The 25,790-nt window shown below is 34.9% G+C and overlaps 1 protein-coding gene across 6 annotated transcripts in view; it reads right to left on the minus strand.

Moving 5' to 3' along the window:
• Positions 1-2,081: 2,081 nt before the first annotated feature.
• Positions 2,082-25,790, minus strand: part of RCOR3 (REST corepressor 3) — a 50,727-nt gene continuing 27,018 nt past the window's right edge. For 3 of the 6 annotated variants that reach the window (XM_082616004.1, XM_082616003.1, XM_082616007.1), the window contains 4 exons: positions 22,314-22,391; positions 14,090-14,147; positions 5,322-5,563; positions 2,082-4,862 (listed from right to left, as the gene is read on the minus strand). In XM_082616004.1, coding sequence (XP_082472130.1) covers positions 4,518-4,862; positions 5,322-5,563; positions 14,090-14,147; positions 22,314-22,391 — 723 coding nt within the window. In that variant the 3' untranslated portion in view covers positions 2,082-4,517. Of the gene's footprint in view, positions 4,863-5,321; positions 5,564-5,795; positions 5,929-14,089; positions 14,148-22,313; positions 22,392-25,790 lie in introns of those variants that run through there. The other 3 variants (XM_082616006.1, XM_082616005.1, XR_014293562.1) reach the window with 2 other exon arrangements.

The raw sequence follows: 25,790 nt of genomic DNA on the forward strand, positions 1-25,790 counted from the left end.
CCTTCTCTGGCTCTCCAGCACTGTTAAGCATTATTTCCATTTTTGTATTTCTTGTCATTTCACCAAACTTTGGGGTGGGAAGAAAAATAAATAAACTGAGGCACAGGGAGGTGAAGTAACTTCAGTGGAGTTGGGAGAGTCACCATGGTACAGGGAGAACTTTTTATATATAAGTGACAAGCCCCTCAACAATTCTGATTGTTTTCAAATTCTCTTTTGGAAAGGGCACAGCATGTGAACAAAAATGGTCTTGGGGGCTTCCCTGGTGGCGCAGTGGTTAAGAGTCCGCCTGCTGATGCAGGGGACACGGGTTCGTGCCCCCATCTGGGAAGATCCCAAATGCCGCGGAGCGGCTGGGCCCATGAGCCATGGCAGCTGGGCCTGCGTGTCCGGAACCTGTGCTCCGCAGTGGGAGAGGCCACAGCAGTGAGAGGCCTGCGTACCGAAAAAAAAAAAAAAAAAAAAAAATGGTCTTGGGAATAAAGGCCTTTTGAAGCCAAATCCTGCCAATTATGAAAGCTGCTCTGGGCAGTAAGCTAGATAGATACCTCAAGAGATAGATACCTTGTGTTGTGGTATTATTCAGGATCTTCTTAGTTATTGGTAATTGTACATTATATATATTTAAATAAAATTAAATAGAATAAAAATTAAACCTTTCTTAAAATAATCCAGAAAAAAAGATAATTCTATAAAGCATTCTGGAAGTTAACCTTCATGCCATTTACAGTGTGAAGACTGCTCCTAGATCTCTCCACTTCACTTTCCCAGCATCTTTTTCTGAGACTGCTCACCCAATTCCAGCTTTAAGATTGTAAAGTTTAAGTCACCACAATGCAAAGAAAGATCCGTTCCTTATCAACAGCCTACTTTAAATCTGGTAAAGACAATTTGCAAACATCTCAATCCAACACTAATTTCTGGTCTTCATTGTTTCTCCCCTAAGTGTGTTCTTCTGATAACAGAAGAAGGGAAGATAATGCCACATGGCCTCTTAGACACAGTCACACATTTAGGAACATTCCTCTTAATGTTTTACTACCAAACTCCATTGTTACCAAAATTTATTGTTGCAGAACATTCCTTCACTAAGGCAGTTAGTCAAGATTTAAGTTGGGAGGAGTTACATGTGACCTATTTTTTTCCCTAAGAGTGGGCAGTTAAGGTACCCCCACAAATGCATCAAAAAATGAGGTACTTTCTTGTAGACATTTTATAATATAGCATGGTTTCTCAAACTTGGTTCTTGGATTCTTTCTGTATTCATTTACTCTGTAATCTCATGAATGATTTATCTATAATGACTGTCCAAATTAAAAAACTAATACACATTTTCTTGTTTCCTATTATCAGAATGTATTCATCATTTATTTCAGGAAAGCACAAAAAGAGAGATCCTCCTTTGAGTTCTAAGTCAGATTATTATTATTATTATTATCATTATTTTTTTTTTTTTGCGGTATGCGGGCCTCTCACTGTTGTGGCCTCTCCCGTTGCGGAGCACAGGCTCCGGACGCACAGGCTCAGCGGCCATGGCTCACGGGCCCAGCCGCTCTGCGGCATGTGGGATCTTCCCGGACAGGGGCATGAACCCATGTCCCCTGCATCGGCAGGCGGACTCTCAACCACTGCGTCACCTGGGAAGCCCCAGATTATTATTTTTGAGGAGACCCTGACACCCCAGTGTTAAGTGATCAGCAGTTATTAATATCCATGGATAATATTCTTTTGATAGCAGGAAGAAACATTAAAAGAATACAACATATTTAATAACTAAACTTGGTACTTTAACCAAAGTATTTGCAACATTCTTAGTATAGTTGAAAATCATGACTGCCAGGTTTTTTTGGCTTGTTCTCTACATCTATTCCTAAAAAGAATGCAGGCCTATATTAAGACAGAATTTGACGTTCTTTCACCTTTATTTTACATTATATTTTACTCACTTTATTATAAGATTATTAAGAAAAAGTTTGATCATAACCTACTTTTACCTCCATCGTATTACACTGGAATTAAATCATATAGAAAAATAATTTTTATTAATATCACCAGATGTATCAACAGCGTGATTTATTTTTAGTTACGTAATGAAAAAAAATACTTGGGTGTAGATTTTTTTTTAACTGATAAACTTGAAATTAATGAAATGGTCATTAAAAGATTTTCAGGTTTTTGCTTTTTTTTATATAAAAATCAGTATTTAGAATTTCACAGTGAAGAGGTCTTAAATTTCTCATACAACATGAAATTATATAAAAATAGAAGACATACACATCTTTAACTCTTTAATCCTTTGATTAAGCAGCAAGCATATCACTCTTCCAGGCCAAACACTGCTTAAACAAAAAAGAAAAATAATGACGTGCAAAATATTTACAAAATATGCAAAGCACACAATAAAGACATCTCACTATATACATGTGTCATATTACTAATGAAGCTAAGATTTTTCTACTGTGTGCTCTAGTGTACGTAAATCAAATTACAGCACATCCCTCAGATACAGCACCTTTGCCCATGGTTGGGATAGAATGGATTTTAAATGAATCACAATATACTTAACAGCTGGACAGATGCTGGTGCTGACCAACTTGACTCACATATCCCACACACTGTATACTGAAGGTCTACTGACAAGAGACAAGACAATAGAAGCTGTATAGTATGCACATATGCAAGACAATCTAAATACTTTTTTAAATGCTTTAGATATTTTCCTTTAAGATATATAACTGTCCCCATGGCTATTAAAGTAAAAATAAGTATAAATTCTTGAATATTAGGAATTTTAAATCATAAGGTGATCCAATGAGAGAGAAAGAACACATCCTGGAAAAAGTTTTAGATTATGCCAGAACTTAAGGTCCTTATGGAAAGAAGTGGTCTAAACTTCAAAATTAAAACTAATCAATGGATTTAAGTCAATAGCTCGTTAACATTTTAGAGCCAAAGGTAGGGACTACCCAATATTTGGGGAATATATGACATCTCGAAATATAAACTAGGGCCTTTGATGTTGACCATTTCGTGAAACAGTTCTAAATGTGAGAATGTGAATGTGCAAACATTTAGCTTAAGTTCCACTAGTATAGCAATCTAAGAGATCTGTCCCTTTGCACAGGTCATGATTCCAATATGAAATCATTGTATCAAAAATATTAGTAATACATTGTTGAAATACTATCACTTGTAAAATATTCTTTGTAGGTGCTTAATGATTATGTGTTGAACTAAGAAGACTTGAAATTTTTTGTTTCTTTATAAAAGGGGTCTCAGCATTTTAAATTAACAGCACAATTGTGACAATATACTGATACATCTTTGGATAACACAGAACAAATTCTTAAATTTATTTTATGAAATAATGTTGATGATTTAACCCTAAACCAAACCCAGAAGTACAGGTCAGCTGCAAGGAATACACAAATGCACCCAAATAGTACAATAGAGTTTATCAAGAAAACATACTTTATATTAAATACAGACCATATTAATAAGTCTGACGGCAATTTAAAGTTCAGAACCTAAACACAAAAAGGGTACTGTAAATAAATGCTTCCATAACCACTATCTCCACATAACTGACAAAATATAATTCTCTTCTAAAGTCCCCAATGTAGGCAACTACTAGTTAAAAGCAGATAGCATTTAGAAAGATTAAAAAAAAAATCAAAATTAACTCCATTTTCAAGGAACTTAAAGACACTGTACTTTAACAGATTAAATCCTCATTTATATGTAAAATGATTATTCCGATCCTCTTACTACTGCAAGATGGCGAGTCAATGACCTTTAAGCAAGGACTTTGCAATAGGACCCTAAACTGTGTGTTAAAGAGTTAGCAGGTTCAGTACATTCTTTGTGGGTTCATATAATTGCTTTGCAATTGATTAAATTGCTTTCTTTTAAAGGAATATATTTAAATTCCTTTAGAAAAAAAAGCAAGAGTTTTTGAAAAAAGGGATATGCAGCTATAATTTCTTAAATATGCATTAAATGAACATATGTCAAAATCTGAAATGCAGGCTATCTATTCTTGCACTCCTAACATAGGAAAATGTTAAAAATTAAATTAAAGAAAAAAGAGAAGAAGTTGAACATCCTTAACTTATGAAACTTAAGGAGTTTTCACAATTCCTAAGTCAATATTCCTGTACTAAGAGCCTTGACTATGAAGAGGCAGGAATATAAAGATTCTCAATAAAATAAATACAGTAAAAACAAAACAAAAACCCTCGGTATACAGAATACTTAATCTCTTTTCCTTTAATGAGATTATGTCACTGAATGTATACTCTAGAAAGGAGGCTAACTATAGGCTTTCTGTTGTATAACATTTCAGTTGCGTGAACTAAAAAATTTCTTAGGCATCTACTTATGCTAGCCCACTGCCACAGAACTAGTTCGCAGCCTCAGTGTCTAGGAAGGATTATTCTTTCTTCTTTTGCATCAGTCAGGTGAGCACTGGTATAATGATGGGGTGAAAAGTTACTGCAGCTCTGTCCACTTTAATCTTAGTGCAGTGAGGACTGTGAATCTGTCTGAATTCCGATAAGTGATGGTGGCTGCTGACCACCAACTGTGGACAACACTGGTCTTGGGTTTAGACGGGGTGGCATAGAATTAGCAGGGCGAATGAGAGGTGGTGGAGGCTGATTTAAAGTTGGCCGGGGCTGGATGAACCGAGCCTGCTGCTGGAGTGGAGGAGGCTGCCGGTGAAGAGCAGGGGCAGCAGGCAGTGTTGGACGAAGAAGTGGTGGAGGCTGGTTCAGAGTGGCAATGGGGGCTGTTGGTGTTGGAGTGGATGATGGGGCAGGAGGTGATGGACCCAGAGTCCGAGGAGCCTGTGGGGTCTGTGCCTAGAGGTGAAGAAACAAAAATACACGTATGAGATGACAGTTCCTAATGAATTTAATACAATATAGTTTGGGCTGTCACAGGAAAAACAAAACAAAACAAAAACATAACACCAGTGTTTTTTGGAAGCACAAGCTTCTTTTATTTTAAACAAAACAAAACAAAAAACCAAAAACCGAAAAAGCAACGAAGCTACCAAACAGGCATCTTTATTAGTAAACAGCTTAACACTGGAAATAAAAATAAGACTATGAAAGAACAATACACTCTCCATTCTTCTAGGATCAGAACTTAGCATGTCAATATGACTTAAGAGTCACGAGAGATGCACCACTGAGTAAGTGTATTGTCAACCTTTCATGCTCATTTAGCTAGTCCTCTGACAAATTAACCTTATAGAACACCACACAAAATGGTGATTCCTCAACTCATATTAGCTCAAATTCCATACACAAACACACCTCCTCTTCTTCATCAGTGCTCTTCCCTGATGGCACATTAGAAGCACTTTTTGTCTCCTCCCCTAAAGTAGAAGCATCACCATTAGAAGCCTGGGTTCCTTGTTCTGCTTCCCACTCCTGCAATACCTCCTCTAAGTTAAACCGACGCCTGTAGTTTACAAAGAAGTTCTTCACTTGGCCAACAGTCTTGTTGCCAATTACATCTGCAATAGCTTGAAAATCTTTACCATATTTGCGGACACCTGGAAGGCAAAGTAAATAATACACCTGTGAAGGATCAATAAGGAGAGCTGTGTGTACTATACATCATGCACACACACAAGATACCAGCAATGAAAATCCTTTCTGATAAACTCTGTGCATTTCTCAATTCTGAGATAGAGGCTAAGATATCAGGGTCACAGATGAAAACTATCAATTATGTCATTTCATCGAGCCAGCCACTTGCCTTCAACTGAACAATCAGAAACTTACCATTTTTTACATACTCAGTTATTTTCTCCAATCCTCTCTTGAACTCTCAAATACAGTCCATTTATTGTAAAGCATTGAATTCTTTGTTCCATCCTCAATTCCACATTCATTTATTTCCCTAGTAGCCAGTCACCTAAATTTGAGCAACACCGTTTGTAAACAAAACTGGATGGGAACGAACCATCTCTTTTATCCCCTCAATGGACTGAGTGAGTAGTCTTAGGGTTCCCCCATTAAGAAAAGCATTGTAATTTTGGTCTTAACACTAACTTCAACATAATCACTTGCCTACCTTACCAGGTACCAATGAAGAGAAATGAGATAAGAATTTAAATACAAAAAGCAGGAGAATCATCACAATCTGATGGACCAAAAAAAGGGGAAACTATTTTTCAGAGTTTGTTGGATTTTAACTCATCTAACAGTTCTAAGGACTGTATATGAAGGATTCCTAGATATGCTCTGTAGCCTAAAGAATTAGGGTATAATAGTGACTACTTGTAGATACTTGTGCTTATCATCACTACCTTAAATTTAAGAAGGATTGTACATTCAGTTATTAAAAAACCTAACTTCCATAAAATTATGGAAATTTTATTAAATGAAGGATAATATTTGATTTATGAACTTGAGATAGTCAATTATGCTACAGCGTTTAAAGTGAGTTTATATACTCAGATGGACAATAATTTGCTCTTAAGGGAATTCTAAAAGATATTCACTGACTCATTCTAGAAAGAGATGCACTTAGCTCAAAATATAAAAGCTGTCAAAATTTTTATTTTACAATTTGATAACTGCTTTTTAAAATACCAGAAAACAGTAACTCATTAATTAGAGATGAGAAAGGAGAAAAAAAATATTGATGTCTATGGTATTAAAGTCTGTAGTTTAACCTAAGCAGCCAGAAATACAGGAATTTAGATAAATTTAACATGTATACAATCACACATAAGAGAATAATATAAGGACATATTAATACCCCAGCAGAAATGCTAGACATATTCTTACTGATAGCTATTTGGGTGATACACCTATTACCTAAAGCACCAGCATGATATAACTCCTGCTCTTAAATTCCGTGCTTATTTTTTTTTGAAAACTTGGGAGTAAGTATCTCTTGCTACATTCAACTTGCTAGGCTTGACTCTATGGGGAGTTCCTTTCTCTTAGAGCATTTTGGGTAGGAGACCTGACGTTATTAAGCTATAACCATATCCCATTGTTAATACAGAGTTTTGGGTTTATAAACTATGCTCATTTGCTCTATTCTCAAAGGGAAAGACATATGCATGACAACAAAGTAATAATGATACTTAAACATTGCTTATAGTATTTTATTTTATATTCATTTACAATATAAATGAATTTATATTCTCTTAAATCCATGAGCTGATTTCCAGTTTGAACTTCATAACTGAGTATAAATTCTAATGGTGACTAGGTTCCACCAAGGGTTTATCTGGCAATAAGAACCCAAGGTCATTTCATATGAAGAATTACTGCTGCATACTCAAGTACTTCTCTACTACTTGTACTTTGGAAAACAGCAACTCAACCTGAGATGACTGCACTGAAAGACAAATACTAATTGGAAACCACACACAGTATTCTACCAGTGTACTAATTTTCATAAGGGATATTTAATTTACATTCTAGAAATGTCCAATGCTACTGAATACATGAGTTTAGAAATGAAAACCTTAAATAAATCTAGGATTAGATCTGCTATATTCTTAGCAAGAAGTCACATTAAGAGTAACTCTTGACTCCAAGTCTGACAATATTACAACCCTCCGAACACCCATTTGTTTAGCAAAATATACTCTAAAACCTACCACTACGCTGTCCCCAAGTCTAACTCCACTATATAAATGTCCCCTCTTCTTCTGACTCTTTTTTTTTTTTTTTTTTTTTGGTCTTCCACTTTATTTTCTCTTGCTCAATAGACTTCGCCTTGTCACTAATATTGTTGCATTTCCAGAATTGCATGCCCCCAAACCAAAACTACTTCCTATAGGAACTTTAGTTTACCCAGACACTTTGGATTTTCTTCAGGTCACCTAGGTTCTGAGTCACCTAGGTAAGTTTATCATTAACTTGTGTATGCTAGTCTCGTATCAACTACTTTGCAAAGTCTTAAGGCTCAGACCACACTGTAGACTTCTGTAGTCTGGCTAAGGATCTCAACCATGTCCTAAGAATAAGTGGGTCCAGATATTAATGTCTTTAACCTGCAGGATAGCTGGGCCGGGTGTGGAAGAGCTAGAGCTCCTTGGCAGTCTCCTCTGGACAAACAACAGCCTCATGTATCTGCCTCAGTGTGTTATGAAAATTTTCATAATTTTCTCTGTGTGCCATGATGTGAAAAAGGTTGGAAAGTACTACCCTATGGAATACAAAGTACCACCAGCATTACTACAACGCAGAGTACAGAGGAAGTGCTCAGGAAATACGACTGATTTTTCTTCTCCATAGGGCTTCATTCTATTATTCTTCCCAAGCTACAGGAGTCACATATGGCTGACTTCTTTATCACTTTCACATTCCCAGTGACGTTGCACATTTTGGCTAGAAGGTGGAATTCTTAAGCTCTGTACTATGGCTGATAACTAGTCAAACTCTAGTGAAACACCAACTGAAGACTTAATGGGACTGACTTCTTCCGATGAATCCCCAGCTAGGCTTCTGGAGGTCAGCCTAGCAAGGCAGCGATGCTGAGCAACCATCTTTAACAACCTATGATATCAGAGCTACTTTGTTACAACTTGTACCTGGGGAAAGGGTGGTCCATTCTTTTTCCACAGTTTATAAAAAATGAGGTCCATCATATCTCATATTATATCCCTCATAAGAATTGGTGCTAGTATGACTTAGGAAGTTCTTACTACAAAACTTGAAATTTCTCCTTCATTTTCATCATTAAATACTGCAGGTATGAGAATTTTGCTATGCTTTAAAAAATGTTCACCTTGATAAAAATTCTAGGCACAAAAAACACATAAAATGGGAATGCTAATATTAATGACCTTGAAAACCCAAATTTGTATTCTAATGAAGGATCAACTTCTCATGGATTTCTTCAATAAACAGATTTTTATGGTCTGAATTATATCCCATATCATAGGCTGAATCAATAAAGTAATACTGTAAGACAATAAGATAGCACAACTATTCCTAATTAGTAACTCTATTTCCTTATGTGAAATACTATCTCTATCACTTATGATTGACAATTCACTAAAGGTATCAAAAAGTAAACAAGTTAAATCATCTAATCACTCATTATCTCATTATGAAATAACAAATAAATGTAGAATACTTTTTAAATCTCTCTAAAACAAAACAAAACAAAAAAAAAATTAAATCTCTCTCACTCCTCCTAAAGATATAAAAGGCTTAGGTCCTATCTGAACCACTGTTTTAAATTAAATTTGTGACCTTTAGGGCAAGAGGTCAGTTTTCAAAGGTGAGTGGGAAAAAACTTGAGAGAACCCCGGAAGAGGGAAATTAAATATTTCCCAGGGAGAGGAAAAAATTGTTTTCAGTAAAATTTCTAAATTTCATTTCAAAGTTACAGTGAAACAACATGGCTTCTACACTGGCAGATGAAACCGTATAATCTTTATAATATATACTTTTAAAGTTTTGTTTGGGAATTAAGATAAAAATATAACTCATTAGGATATTGTGTTATCATTATTTTATTTTCCAACCAGTGTTCTATATTACCCAACCAAAAAACAATTCGTATTTTTAGAGCTTCGGGTAGTAAAATAGTAAGTTCAGGAGCATTTGTAATATGGTGTTTCCCAACTCTGGACATGGTATTTAGACGTTTTTTTACTTTGACAGAAAGGATATCATAAATCTGCTTTTGGTACATTTAAAAAGCTATTTTTAAAATCTTATTTTGGACTCCAAAAAAAAACCAAAGCCAACATTACCGTGACAAGCTACTTCTAGATATAGGTAATGAAAATTTGGGGGATACTTTTTTCCTGCTTCTTGCACAAATGTCTTAAGGTGAGCAGGTACTTAGTATAATTGGGAAATATTAATTTTTCAAAAATCTATTTTTGAAGTAAGAACACAGTGACATCTAGAAACTCCAAGGATATGGTTCTTTCCTATCAGTAAGAGGTTAATTTTAAACTCAAACCATTCAGGAACATGCATTTCTTTTCACCTCCTGTAAATCTTGTCAAGAATTCCTAGTAAAGAAGGTAAAAAAGATATCAACAGCAGTAGGACAGTGATTGGTGCATCTGGGCAGTGGCTAAAAGTCAAAGTCATATATTCTCTTTCCAGTGTCTAGCCTTTCTCTTCTGAAGCTTCCCGTCTTCTTGCTACAAGTTAAATTCCATCCTAAAAATGCTGGGAATTTTGAATCATTAATTATCTGAAGCAAGTGCATCAGAGGGTTGACAGTTATACTTTTGGGCCTCCATTCTGGTGATATCAGTTATAACAGAAGAAACTTTCTAATGCAAACAGATAACTTTTAGATGGAAAAGTATGAATCTATCTCCACCTCCTTTTGATCATTCATGTACTGAGGATCATGTAAGGATCGTTACAATCCTTATGCCTTAATCAATAGCCAAATCTCTTCCCCCCCCCCTACTTTAGGGACCATTCTAGCTTTTTTTAAAGTAGGAGATAAAATTAGAAAGAAGACAGTTTCTAGACTTGCAACTTCATTGCTCCTAAAAAGGAATGAATGTATAAACTATAGGGAGAGAAGATAAAATTTAACTGTAAGCATAACTCACTTGAACACAGTTCTGTCATTTCCTGTTTTATATGAGAAGGCAAGTAATATAAAAAAAAACAAAATTAAAGCTGATGCCTTGATAAAATTAGAAATTTTTTTTGTTGTTTATCCTAATATAGCACAAATATTGTAGTTGGGAAGTATATTTTTTGTTTGTTTTTGTTTTGTAGTTTTTTACCACTAATGACTATGAAATGAATACATTTAAGAGGAGACATAAAATTAAAATGTCAAACATTGTATACCATGCTTCTGCTCCTATACACTTTAAAGAGCAGATGTTTTGCACTATCATTTAAATGTATTGTTACTTTTTGAAAACAGATAATAATTGTTCCATTTAATATGAAAAAAATACACCTAGAATCTAATTCTTTTCTTTATTCTTGCTTAATAGGGAATGTTTATCATATGAATATCAAGACTGATTTTAGGATAATTTCTAAAAGCACCATAGATTAGAAAAAAATATTTATATATATGACATAAGCTACAAACAGGGGTATTTCACCATTAACACAAATATGTGAAGACTATAACTGGTCTTACTGTTAACTAATTTGTTATAATAGAAAATTTAGATACTCAAAGCTGAAACAGATTACAGAAATTGTATAAATACCATTCTTGGTAAGTATTTTAAGAGGATTAAATTAAAGCAGCATTTATAATATCCCACTTGGGGACTCTCGAAGAATGCTACTGAAGTTATAACATAGTTAGAACTAAAATCAACATAATAAAGTGATAGATTACACAAGTAAAAGCAGACATTCCTATCTGGTCTGAGCATGATTTTCCCCCCCTTCCAAATAAGGGAGAAAGAAGTGGAAATGGCTTATTTATTTATTTAATTAAATATTTGTTGTTAAAATAATATTTATTTACAATTTAAATGGCTAGTACTTAGTTAACAACAATATGAGCAGACGGAAGTGGGAAATATATATTTAAGCCCTAGGAAATGATCTTAATATACTTATTTGGTTTTCAGAATTACAACAAAAAGTTTATTTAATAGTAGAGTTATAAATCTCACTAGTGACACTAGAGTCAACATTTCTCTCTCTAGGTCACTGTAATGGTCAACTACGAGCAAGATAAAATAAAGCATTTAACAAATGAATGTCAAATCAGAATCTATATGTAAAATGTCTTGAATAGAAAGTTCTATATAAATTAAAACATGTTAATATCAAAACATAAATGATTTGAAACTGAAGTGGCCAGAAGAATAATATCATATAAAGGCTTATCATAAATAAAGATTAAAAAGAAGAAGAAAAAACCAAAAACAATTACCTGCTAAGATAAGTACTTCTGGATTACACATGTTAAAATAAAAAGTGCAATTATGTACCTTAACCACACTGAGACTCAGGTACAGGTGACATTACTATACGATTATACTGTTTATAAGACACACTTTTGAGTATTATATAAATACATGGGCACATGAAGCAAAGATGGTACTTTTTAATTCTCCCTAAAATAACTATTTTGGACACAAATAGCTTAGCTTTGTTTTATTTTATATAACAAAAACAAAAACAAACAAAAAAAACCCCAAAACGAAACCAAAAAAACCTAAAAGCTCAAAGTGAAAATAAAAATTTCCCCCACAGAGTCAAAATAAATATTTAAATAAAAACAAAGACATTAACATACTAAGAGAGTGCTTTCAAAATCCTAAGAACATGAATCTTTCCATACAAATTGCTCCATTAGTATAATTTATTTAAGGATTACTTTTAAAACGTTCATAAAAATATGACACTGAATGTCCCTCAGGAGAAAGGAAATGTTTGATTATTTCTATAAATACTCCATTCTTGTAATATTTATAAGCTGAAATAATGTCCACATATATAGCTCAACTCCATATGTAAATCTTTCCGTTGTCCTTCTCTTGAATGCAGCTTTTCATAATATCCAACCCAGCCATAAGATTCAAGGGATCCTACCACTTAAAGGAGTACTGTAGAACAATATCAAATCCTGATTCTGTACATATAGAGAAAGATTAACCCAGACTTCCTAGCCGATTCTCTTAAAAAAACCATTTCACTGGGATAATTTCTTTTATGAAGAGTACAGGATTAGTATACTAACCTTTAAGCAATGAAATACTGGAAGACGGGGTTAAATTCTATAGGCTACTCTGATGAAGGGAAACCGGCTTTACATCAGTGAAACCAATGCCTACTCAAATAACTATGTTAGAGCCATAAGACATAATTCTAAATAAATATGAGACAGCCATTGAAAATACTAATTTTTAATCAAAAATTTAAATTGTCAGTTTTTAGTTTTAAACCAGCTATTATTGAACATTATAAACTAATTAAACTTTGTTCTGACTCACTCAGAAACTTAATTCTACAATTACAGATGTGCTCAATGCACATCCAGCACCCTGCCTCCATCGAATCAAGTATTTCTATTTATGAAATGACTGCATACCAAAGGGAAGGCTGACATTATCCTGTTGGCACCCTCCTGTGACATTTTCAAATCACACTGGGTGAGTAATTCTTACTCTAATTCAAACTGCAGAGTCATCTATTAATCAATTTTTAACTACATTATTCTCATAGCCGAATGATACTTGCACAACATTTTTGAGTTAAATATTTTCTCTATGTTTGAATACTTGGAACTATTTTTAAAGATATATGTTTCACTGGGGCCCAACTCTCTTAAGCTATCAGTACTCAATACAGAGGGCTCAGCCAGGAAGAAACAAATTGTAAACCAAACTTAAATCACACAATCAGTCCTGCAGATAGTTCATCTTGAAAGGGAAAAAAATCTACAACACTGAATTAAAACATACAATATGCCCTTCTTTAAGTAATTCAAATACAAGAAAATCCAAGTTTATAGTGCTTCCAATTTGCCCATGGGTATTCATATTACAAAAAGTTTTCTGCCATACAATTCAACAAAGCATTCTTATAAATAGTGCATTTAAAATTGTATGTGTATATACATATATCTTAAGTCTCTCTTTTGTATAAATAGATATATTTAAAGTCAGGTTTTGAAGCATTCAGTGGCATATCTCTTAAGTAAGTTATGGTACACTGAAAGTAAAGCATATCATTAATAGTTTTAGTACCTGACATTTATCAAATACAGAGTAATCAGGGAAACCAGAAACATAAATTAGTTTATGCTTTAAATAATGAGTTATTGACTGATACAGTAAGAATGAACCCAACTGCAGGAATACTGAAGCAGAGGCATGGAGAGACCATGACTTGTTCAAGCTTGTCATCACCATCATTTATTTAGTGCTGAGAATGCATTACATGCTGTTCAGGACCCAAAATGCACACAGGTTCAGTATGTCACATCCACAAGTACAAAACAGAATTCATGGTCACCAGGACTTTGTGGTGAACACAGACCCTTTTCTTGATCCATTTCTAAAGGAAGGGAAGAACTATGGTAGTCACCTTTCATGACAAGTTAAATAATTATTAGCAACAGTAACTGCTTATCTTTAATATACCTTGCACTGCTAGAAGCTGCTCCTCTGTGGTCCAACGGGCATTAATTTTCTGATTTGACTACAAAATTAAAGAGAAGTTTCCTAATGAGGATATGAAGACAGACATTTTTCCAAAGTGCTTATTTTTTTAAACTTTTCACCAAATCACAGACAAGAGATTACTAAAACTCTGATTTATGAGGATTTCATTTTTATAAGAATTAAAAAATATATTCTGAATTACCTTTTACCAACACAAAAAGATAATGAAAGGGAAATGTACCATTTTGGGAGAATGAACAACATTTGCACTTATACTCTAGGCAGAGATATCAAAACTGAGAAAATCTATTAATCGCCCATTTTCCAACTACAATGTTCCTATCATACGTTGCAGATGTTAATTTTAGCCTAGTTTTAAACATTTAAGAGACTTTGTTTTCTTCAGAGAAGGATCTGTGACTCTCTCTAAAATTTCTTCTCTTCATATTTAGATTAAACCTATCCTTACTCCATCAAAAACAGTGTTGCATAAATTACCATAAAACTGTAGATCAGGCCTATGCCCTAAAATACTTCTTTAAATTTCTAAAGCAGAGTGACCCACTATAAGAATAAATTTTCCCCCCAAGACCTCCTACATTCTTTCCAGTATTTTTGTTTAACAAATTTCTATGTTTAAGATTTTTACTATGGCAGCATTACAATATCAATTAAACACCTAACCAAATTTCACTAGTGTATACCCACTGCTGAGTAATCAAGAACCTTCAGCAGTAGATGGAGGGACAGAAATAAGTATACCAGCCTACAGAGGTTTGCAGTAGAAACTGCCCAGATAAAGTGGCCAATGTAATACATGCACATGCTGGGCAAAACAGTAACAAAGGCTTCCTCTGAGAAGGGGTGTTTAGGTCTTATCTCACTTGTAGTCTTAGCAATAAGAGTTTCCACAGTACACAGCAGTTCTGGGTAACACCAACTTTCTCACCATGAGTGAAGAGGTATAAGCAAGCATTTGGAAGAAAGAATGAAACAAAAATTCAAAAAAAAATTAGGAGAGAAGAAAGAAAAAAGTAAAAAAAACACACCTATAGTAAAGGAGGAAAAAACCTAAAACACAAAGCACTGAATTCCAGATGATGAGATTATAAAGGGATAGCAAGGCAGGCCAGGCAAAGCCTGGATAAGCCTCCAGATTAGGATACTGGTGATAAGGTAAAGGAATAACAGTAAACAGGCAAAGAGAAAGAGGGGAAATAGGACATACAGAAGCAGTAATAAGGGTGAACCAAGGCTAAAAAAGTGAAAAGAAAAAGGAGATGACAGAGGAAAAACTAGCAATTAATCCCCCAAGAGGAGTAACAAGAATGAAGTAGGAGCTAATATTTGAGTTAATACCCAGGCAATCTGATGCTACCGTGGCTGTGACAGGTAGACAGAAGAGGCCCTTGGTACCCAAGGATAATTGGTACTGGAACCTATTGAAAACAGGTCCAAATATTTCAGAGTAAATGGTTAAAAAATAAAGGGTTGATTGTAACTCGATCTGAAATATGAAACTAAAACTTAGGCAAATTAGTTCATTAAAAAATAGTCACTGATTCCACTTACATGCTTTAATTTTATTTTTTGGCATACCTCTTCTGACTATACAATGGTATAACATTCTCTAGCTTTGCAGTTTACAACATGAGCATAGCATATAGGCCATTTTTGTTTTGAAGACTTCAGCAAATTTCTCTTAATTCTTCGTAACCCCTCTTAATTCTTTGTTACTCAAATTATTCTTTTTTAAAGTGCTTGTCTCAGTCACCATCCTCTTTTTTTCCACTGTTAATTCTGCTAGGTACCTGTTTGTCAACAATTTTGCAAGCGATTAAACTCATTCTCATGTACTTTCATAGACTTCATGAAGTTTCACATCTTTTGCAAGGCTTACAATTTCATTTTGTATTTGCATTGTATTAGCAAGAGAGTAACAGAGAAGGATGTTGCTGTGATGGATGGGAAGGATAACAGCTAGAGCTAATTAGGGAGAATTGGTGAGTAGAGCCTAATTTTATAGGTGCTCAATTCATTAGTGAATATTTTCTTATTTGGCAACTTTTGCTTCTCCATGTATCCCTTAGATTAATGAACATTTGGATACTGAGGATCTCTTGTAATACTACATTGCAAGTTGTTCTTAGGATTAAAGTTAGGATATATGTAGGACATCTAGCACAGTGCCTTAGCAGCAGAAATTGATCAATCGATGTTTGTTAAACCTGAAAGGCATAAACTGGAGGAAAAGGTGTCATTAGTGAAAAGGGAACAAAAGGTGAAAGAGAAATAACAAGCACAACGAAGACTTATTTTCAGTTTACAAGCATATCAGGAGATGGGATGAAGACGAATAACTATTATTAAAATTAAAAAGTACAGAGTATACTGGGGATTCAAAGATGAGAGGGAAAAGTCAAAATGATTAGAATAGGGAAAAAGGAAAGTTGAAGGGACTGGAGTCTGAGATGGGTTTAAGAATAGGAGAAGTTTCTGAAAGGCAAAAATGAGGAGAAGGCATACCATGACAGGGAACAAGAGGATTTTTGCCAGGAAGAAGTGATAAATAAGCCTGGAAGGTTGGTGATACTTAATTAAACCAAAATACGGTAAGGACCACTTTTGGAAGTGCCATAAAAACCAAGGTTGATGAGTTCATACTAGGTTTAATAAGCAATTGTGCTGGGCGGGGGGTGGGGGTGGGGGGTAAGGAGCAAGGGGAGAAGGGTAGGATTATGAGCAGAATAAGACTTTAAGCCTAGAAAGCTGGGAGAAGGGTGATGCTGTTAAGGATTTAGGATTTGGGAGATGTGGGAAGGCAAGGCTAAGATGAGGAATTTAACTTGGGATACACTGAAAGAAGGTATTAGACAGGAGGCTAAAACAGATTCATCTATTCAAACACTTGTTTTTAAGTGTCTGGAAAATGTTTATGAGGGAAAACAATGGAGTCATCTTACTAAAACCAGCCTGTGAATTTTTTTAACTTTTTTTTTTTCCTCCCAAAATTACTCTTGAAATGTTCTTACAAAGGTAGCCACGGAGATAGGGACAGTCTCTCAAAAAGTCCACATAGCCAATTATTCCTCCAGCATTGGAATGGGCCACTAGTTTCTCAGTTAAATCCCAGATGAAGCCTGTGGCTCGAATTTAGGATAGTACTGAATGAAAAATATAAATACTTATTTAAATACTAGAATATTGTTCAGTTCAAGGAAATGCTCAGGAGGCATATGGAAGCTAAAACTGACTAAAGGAATGGTGGATTTACAGTTTCCAGCTCATAACTGCTCACTCTGGGGTATACACTCAATAAATGGAGTTTAGGCAGAATTGCCAGTACTACTGCATTTGCTATTACTAAACATACTCTCTCTTTTTTATTTGGCTGATAGCTATGGTTGAATTTATGTCATTTAAATGTATGATATGATATGACTTTAATATAGCAAAGTGATGAGACTGTATATTTCCAAACAGAAGAGAAATACATTCTGAGGATAAAAATTTGGAGAATGTCTTTATTTATGTAGAGAAAGAAAAATTATGGCTGAGAAGGGAAAATAATAGTTATAAAAGAGAACATAACCTCTCAAAAGTTAGAGGAAGAAGGAGGTCACCACTCTGTGAAGGGCTCAGAAAAAGGCAAGGGAAATGAGTTAGAGCTGTGGAATTTGGTCATTAGCACCAATATTAATCTTTAAGAAGATACTTCAGTGGAAAAATGCAGAGGGGGAGTTGAAACTGTATGGAATTTAAAAGTCTATGTGTTACAAAATGTAAACTGGAAGAAAGGGAACACTATAGTAGAAAGAGAATCAACATTTAAAAATACTTAGGATTCCTTTAAGTAACTGATTTTTATATTTTAGACCCAAGAAACTTTGGTAGAGATTTGTTTAACTTAAGGAAAGGAGAACTAGACTATATCTAGGAATCTAAAACTGTGTGGTAGTTATGGTGAGCTATGAGGTACCACTGAGAATATTCTTTTGCAGCAAACCCCAGTCCGAAACACTGTTGTTTTAAAAATAATAAAATATTAATATAAAACAATCCAGTATATAATAGTAATGATAATAATGTAGAAGGCCCCAAAGAGCCTTCTAGAACAATCTATGACATCCTTAGTGAATTCAGCATCTTTACTACATCCTTCCCCTGCTAAACTGTCTTCACATCTTTCCCATTTTTTTTTTTTTTTTCTTTTTGCGATATGCGGGCCTCTCACTGTTGTGGCCTCTCCCGTTGCGGAGCACAGGCTCCGGACGCGCAGGCCCAGCGGCCATGGCTCACGGGCCCAGCCGCTCCGCGGCATATGGGATCCTCCCAGACCGGGGCACGAACCCGTATCCCCTGCATCGGCAGGCGGACTCTCAACCACTGCGCCACCAGGGAGGCCCACATCTTTCCCATTTTTGTCAGTAGTAGATTCATACTACCTCTGACTTGGAAGAGTTAGAAAAGGTCACTGCTACTCAATGTTGAAAATTCCATCCAACATCCATAATGAAAGGATGTCACACACCTATGCATGAAAATACCCACAGACTGGGAAATTTCTGGCTTCAAAAAGCACTCCTTTTTCAGTTTCTTCCTTCCTAGATTCATTAATCTCCTTGCCCCCGACTTACCTCCTCCCACAACAAATCAAAGCATGACCAAACATACCACCGCTCCCCACAATACTCTCACATACTTTCCAGGAGATACAGTAACCTCTACTTTGCAATGTTCTCTAGATTTATCACTTGCTGTCCATTCCTACAACTAATACCTGACACTACCCAGTACCTGTTTACCACTTACTTTATCACTCACATACTTGGTATTTTAGCAGCTCTAAAGTTTCTAATGTATCTTGTAAAACACTGCCAGGATACCTTTCCCAAAATAAAAATTTTGCATTACATCCTTCCTAAATTGAAGAAGCTATGGGGCCTTTCCATTTGACTTAATTTAAAAGGCAAACTTCTCTTCCTAGCTTTCACAAAGACTTTGTTTTCACAGTGGTCTTGCCCATTGACCTCTATCACAAACAAGTAAGTTCCTGTTAAACTCAACCTTATTAACATCTCTCATACACCCTGTGCATTCATCCTCTGCAACCAAGTTTGCCTCCCCAAGTAGACAATATGCTTCTTGAGAAAACATTGTTTTATACTTCCACTGAATTCTCAATAGTAATTAGCACAATAATGAGCACATAAGAAGTGCTCAGGGAATATCCAGTGCTTTTATTTTTCCCCACTGTATTTATATTTTGAATGTACTGCTCAACACTAAACCATTGTTCACGTTATTCCCTCCACCTGCCCTTTTTGTATGTGCAAAACTCCTACTCATCCTTCAAACTTCAGCTGAAACTTCCCCCTCTAGGAAGTCCTCCTTGATTACCCTAGCTGGAATGAATAATAGCCACTTGTTTTCGTAAGATCTTTATTTATAAATCTATAACTTTAATCAGTTTGTCTTATAATATCTAGCCTATAAATTCTTCTTTTAAGAAGTAGATGGAAAAAATCTATCCTTCCTCCTTTTTAGGTCTCGCTTCTTCCCCCAACACACACTGCCTAATGTAGTGCCTTACATGAAACAGGTGATCATAAATACTTAGGGAAGGGAATGGACTTTCTTCACCAATATTTTCCCTAAATGAGTGAAAATAACAAATACAACCAAATGAATAAGTAAAGCATCTTAGTAACTGTTTACTTCCAGTTGAGTTACATAATTTAGTAGCCTATTGTTTAAAAGGTTAATAAAATTCCTTTATTAGGTATTAGGGAGAAATTTTTTAGGTTAGGTACCAGCTAACCTAAAGGTAAGGAGATAGATTACATGATTTTTCAAGCTCTTTACTATGACTGTTAATCTAGTGTTTTGAAATATATCTATTCAGGTTGCTCCCCCCTGTAAAGCAATAGGAACAATATGATAAATATAAATATATCCTGGGCATTTTCTAGATGATAAAACATATATACATTTTTCAAGTCGTGTGAGTTCAAAATCAACCTTAAAGTAATATACAAACTTCAGTGTATGGATTGTAGTGTGTTAAGATTTTGATTGTTTCATTTTGATCATTATTTTTACAATAAACCAAGAGATGTAATAAATGATAACTTCTAAACCAGTAACTGCATTTATTTATTTTTTAAATTTTTTTTAAGATTTTTTTTTATGTGGACCATTTGTAAAGTCTTTATTGAATTTGTTACAATATTGCTTCTGTTTTATGTTTTTTGGCCACGAGGCATGTGGGATTTTAGTGCCCCGACCAGGGATCGAACCTGCACCCCCTGCACTGGAAGGTGAAGTCTTAACCACTGGACCGCCAGGGAAGTCCCCCAATAACTGCATTTAAATGTGAGAATCTAATATACACTTTTACTATTATATGAAAACTTCCAAAAGTAAGAGGCAGCATGGCATTAATCTAGGACAGCATGGCATTAAACTGGACTCTAAGCATCTGAAATATAGCCAGAGTTTCACTATTTACTAGATGTGTGATCTTGATCAAGTCAGTTAATCTCTCTGAGGCCCAACTTCCTCATGTAAAATAACAGCATTTACTTCATCTACTTCTTTGGACTTATGTGATTATCAAAAGAAGCAGCATATAGGAAAGTTATAAATGCTATTGTACTTTCACATCTTACTTTATATAATGTTAATGAATGAGACTATTCTGCAATTTTCTGGAAAATTTGAGATTAGAATTTTATTTCCTTGAAAATTTGGTAGACTTTTTCTGTAAAGTTGTCTTGGCCTGCTGTTTCCTTATGAGAAAAAATGTTAATTGTTCCTTCAATTATTTAATGGTTATAAATTATTCACTTTTCTTTCTTTTTAAGACACTTCTTTTTAAGACACACATATTTTCCTAGGAATTTCTAAGTTTTGTTTAAATTTTCAAACTTATTGGCATAAAGTTCTTCAAGATATTCCCATAATGTTTTCAATATCTGCTATATTTTTAAATTTAATTTTTAAATTATAAACTCATAGGCATTTTAAGTTTTTTGCTTTTATGCATTTTATAATGCATAATTAAATAATAAATTAATTCCAATACAAAATTTAATTTTTTGTTGCAATAATATAACATAAAATAAAGCAGTATTCTTTGTATTACACTATCTTTATTTAAATATCACTAGAATATTTGTCAGTTTACCTGGGGGTTTGGAATGAGATATTAGTCTACGTATATCTCATTCTTTTCCATTGCCTGACCTTCTTGAAAGAGACTATTCAAAACAAACAAAAACAACTTCCTTCATAATGATTCTTCCTTTCTGAAAGATTCTAATGAGTAAGATGACATATGAAGTACTACTCTTCTGCCTCCCCCCATCCCCTCATACATATTTCCTTTGTAGGTATTTCAGTCAACCTGTGATTTGGGGGAAAAAAACATCCCTTAAGACCAAGTAGGATTATTTGATTATTACATACATAGAAAAGCAAGTCCAGGATATGAAGCATAACACAGGAGTCTTAAAAAAGAGAGAGAAAAGAGAAAAGACTTTATAATAGAAGCTTCTGTAAAAATATTTGATTGGATTTTATGAGCATTTAAGTACATCCTTAGTCATCACAAATATAAAAAACATATTAAATTTTAGCTGAAGTACAAGACTTGAGAAAATGGCCAATCTACATCTTGTTTTTGGATTTCATATTTTCCAGGATATGAGTACAAGAATGTAAGTCCACCTACTAAAATCCTAATTGGAAACATGAGCCAAAATCCAAATACACAAAATTAAAGTAAAATTTTGTTAAAACTGTTAAAATGAGCTCCTTTTCTTGTGATCTTTTCTTCCTGTTACCAATTTACACAGGTAGGTAAGAGCTTTGAACAAACACTGCTCTAGACCTAAAAATGCCCTGGCTTGTTCATTAATGACCTTCTAGTTTCACATGCACTGGGCCTACTAGTATCGCTATTTTCCCTAATTACTTTGCTTGATACTTTGCTAAGGACAGGAACGAAATGATTTAATGTAAATCATTAGTCAAGTCTCAAGAGAGTTAACTATCTAAATGGTAAAATAGAGACATAATAAATTATCCATATTATAAACCCTTCAAGTATTAACACGTAACCAAAATAGTAGTTGAACACTGGATAACTCAAAGAACAAGGTTTCACTGTACTTAGCACATGTACTCTTCAATAACATACCTCAGGAGGTTTGAATTCTTCAATTCCACCTTCCATTTTCTGTTTAAGTGCACTGTTTACTTGCTTAGCATTCTGAACCTTCAACAAAATAACCCAAAATATGAATCAGATCATCTACTTAGGTGAATTTTTGAGAATTCAATAAGTGAAAAGGATATATATCAACACCCTCTTAAATTGAAGTTCGTGAGGATAGGACACTTATCACACTTAGGGTGTGATACAACACTCATTCAAGTAATATACACATCAACTATATACATATCTAACAGACTCATAAATGATAGTGTTTGAATATCTGTAACAATGTCTCTTATAATCCAAGACAACTGGTATATATAGGGATTAAATTCCACCAATATTTCTCATTACCATAATGCTTTGATCAAATAACAATTATTCTAATAAGAATAATAATGATGACAGTGGATAATATGAGCTGTTTATTATGTTAAGCATCATTGTCGGTGCATCATATGTAATAAATCACTTAATTCTCATAACTACTCTGTGAAGTAAGTACAATCAGTTCTGTTATAACCTGACATATGCATTCTCAAAAGCCACTGTACTAGGCAAAACCGCACAATAAAAACCACAGGGCTTACGGGGAAAAGGAGCTTGGGACACAACACTCAAAAACTTCATCAGTGACACGTAAGACAGACACCTAATAAAAATGATAGCATAGTTTTTATACATTCTAAATAGTAAAGAAATTCACAAGTGTTACAATAAAGATGATACTTTACCTTAAAAGGTTGCTTACGTAAGTGGGTGTCAAAATAACTGCAATTTGTGAGTCATTGGGAAGTGGTAGAAGAAGGGTTGTTTGAAAACAGATAAAAAGTTTTAACACCAGATGTGGATGTGGATGGCACATAACACACAGTGAATTGAGGTAGGTGGTATACATCTGAAGTGTGTGGGCATGTACTCAGCAAGATGTAGTTTTTCCCTAACAAAAATCACATGTAAGCAAATGCAAAAGTCACATTACGTTCAAACTGTTCCCTAGTATATCAACTGTATTGGAAAAAAATTCATGTTTTCAAAACAAGCATTATAGCAGAACTGACTCTATTTCTATTGTAACAATTTAATGATGAGGAAGGTAAGGTACAGAGAAATTAAGAAACTCCCAAGGCTAAAGAAATAGGAGGTAGAACCTGATTTTGAACCATGCCAAGTTTTAAACTACTACTCCACCAGCAATTTTGTTAATCTCTACCTAGAATATTAAGGGTTAGGATTTTTTGTTTGTTCATTTGTTTATTTTTTTTCTATTTTTGTTTTTCCAGTATGGACAATCTGATATTTATAAAGTGATGTGCAAAATTTTTTTTCACCTGAGATCTTAAAAACAAAGCTAAAATGTATAAATCTATGTTGGTTCAAATGCAGTTAATTGATCAGCCATGTTAGATAGATATAAAGAGATAAAATGTGAAGTCTCAGTTTTTAGGGATTTCATAGATTAGTGGGGAGACAAATAAATATAAAAGTATGATAAGTGCTAAAACACCTAACGTAGTCTTGGAGAGAGAAAGAAGAGAGTAAGTGTGTTTGCATGTGTTAGCAGGTGTGGATCATGGGGAAGATTAGGGAAAGTTTTCCAGAGGAGATGACACCTAAATTGAGTTTTAATGGATTAATAACAATGAAGCAGGTAGACAAGATTGTGGGGAAGGAATGTCTTCCAGGCAGAATAGCATTAGAAAGACATGACAGCCCTAAAGCATCGGCAAGCAGTTAGGCTGGGGCCAGACCAAAGAATTTGAATCTTGCCTAAAGATTGAAGGAAACCTTAAGCAAGGGAGCAACATAACCATATTTCACTTTTATAACGATAATTCCAGTAGTAATCTGGAGAATAGAATGGGGTGAAGAAGATAGAAGTTAATGTAACATCCGAATGAGAAACGCTGAGGACTTCGATTTAAACAGTAGAAATGAAGGGGTGGCGGTGGCTGTGGTGCACAGAGATGGGTTAAGGAATAACCTGGAAACAAAATTAAGACGTCTTTGTAAACAACTGATTGTGGAGAATTAGGGAGGGGGAGGAATCAAGGATAACTCTTTGGTCACTGGTTTGAGTAACTGAGTGTATGTGGTGCTATTCGTCCAAACAGGGAATGCAAAAAGAGGAACAGATACCTAGTGGGCACGGAAGAATTCAGTCTGGACACTGCTTATGAGATGTGTCTGGGATATAAAAGTGGTAGAATTTGCAAATCCAAGAGTGCAAATCTTTACTATGTTACACATCAAACGAATATCCAAGAAAGGAACTTCAGCCTTAAAAAAGTTCCTTTGTAAAAATCAATAGGACTTCCCTGGTGGCACAGTGGTTGAGAATCCGCCTGCCAATGCAGGGGACACGGGTTCGAGCCCTGGTCCGGGAAGATCCCACATGCTGCGGTGCAACTAAGCCCGTGTGCCACAACTACTGAGCCTGTGCTCTAGAGCCCACGAGCCACAACTACTGAGCCCACACACCGCATCTACTGAAGCCCGCATGCTCTAGGGCCCGTGCTCCATAACAAGAGAAGCCACTGCAGTGAGAAGCCCAAGCACCGCAACGAAGAGTAGTCCCTGCTCGCCACAACTAGAGAAAGTCTGCATGCAGCAACGAAGACCCAACACAGCCAAAAATAATAAATTAAAAAAATAAATTAATTTAAAAAACCAATAAAAAATAGTCTTAAGTGAGGTAGTAGTGAAGTAGTAGTGTTGAGGATTAAGTATGATTACAGGTGACTGAGTACATTTTATTCCTTCGTTACTTAAAAAAATTCTGCGCACTTTAAAAATATCACAGGCAAAGTGTTTCAGAAGTTCTCTAAAGAGAAGGAGTGCTGTGGGTTCGAAGATGGAAGTCTTGCACACAAGTATGGTTCGACTAAAGGCAAAGCATTCAATCAAATATATACTATATATATACTTGAGAGTCCAGGGTCATATAGGTCAAAACAAAGGAATTCTAAGAAGGAAGAAGTGGTTGTCAGAAGAGATAAGAACCAAGAAGAGGGCATTAGACCTGGCAACTTGTTCATAAACAATCTTAGGATAGCTTTTTCAGTGGCAGAATTGGGATGGGATGTAGGGCAGAAATTAGATTGGGAAGCCTCTGAGAATAAGTGGTAAGAAAGCAGAGTAAGCTAATGTGATAGATATTTATTCAGGAAGTTTGCTGGAGAAGAAAAGAGAAATATAAAAGCAGTGTGGGTGCGTAACCAGGGTCAAGGGATAGAGAAATCTGAATGTTTGGTATAGAGGAAAATTATCTTGGTCCATACTACCCTGTTGCAAGGTTCTTACATTATATGTGAAGTGGTATAATATTAACTCTAAGGATGCACATTGTAATATCTAAGCAAGGATGACACTAAGCTAAGAATGCATATTATAATCCCTAGAGCAACTACTGAAAAAAAAATACAAAGAGATAAAGCTGAAAAAACGTAAATATGACCA

The sequence above is a fragment of the Mesoplodon mirus genome (assembly GCF_964341445.2).
Source record: "Mesoplodon mirus genome assembly, chromosome: 3".
NCBI classification, from domain to species: domain Eukaryota; kingdom Metazoa; phylum Chordata; class Mammalia; order Artiodactyla; family Ziphiidae; genus Mesoplodon; species Mesoplodon mirus.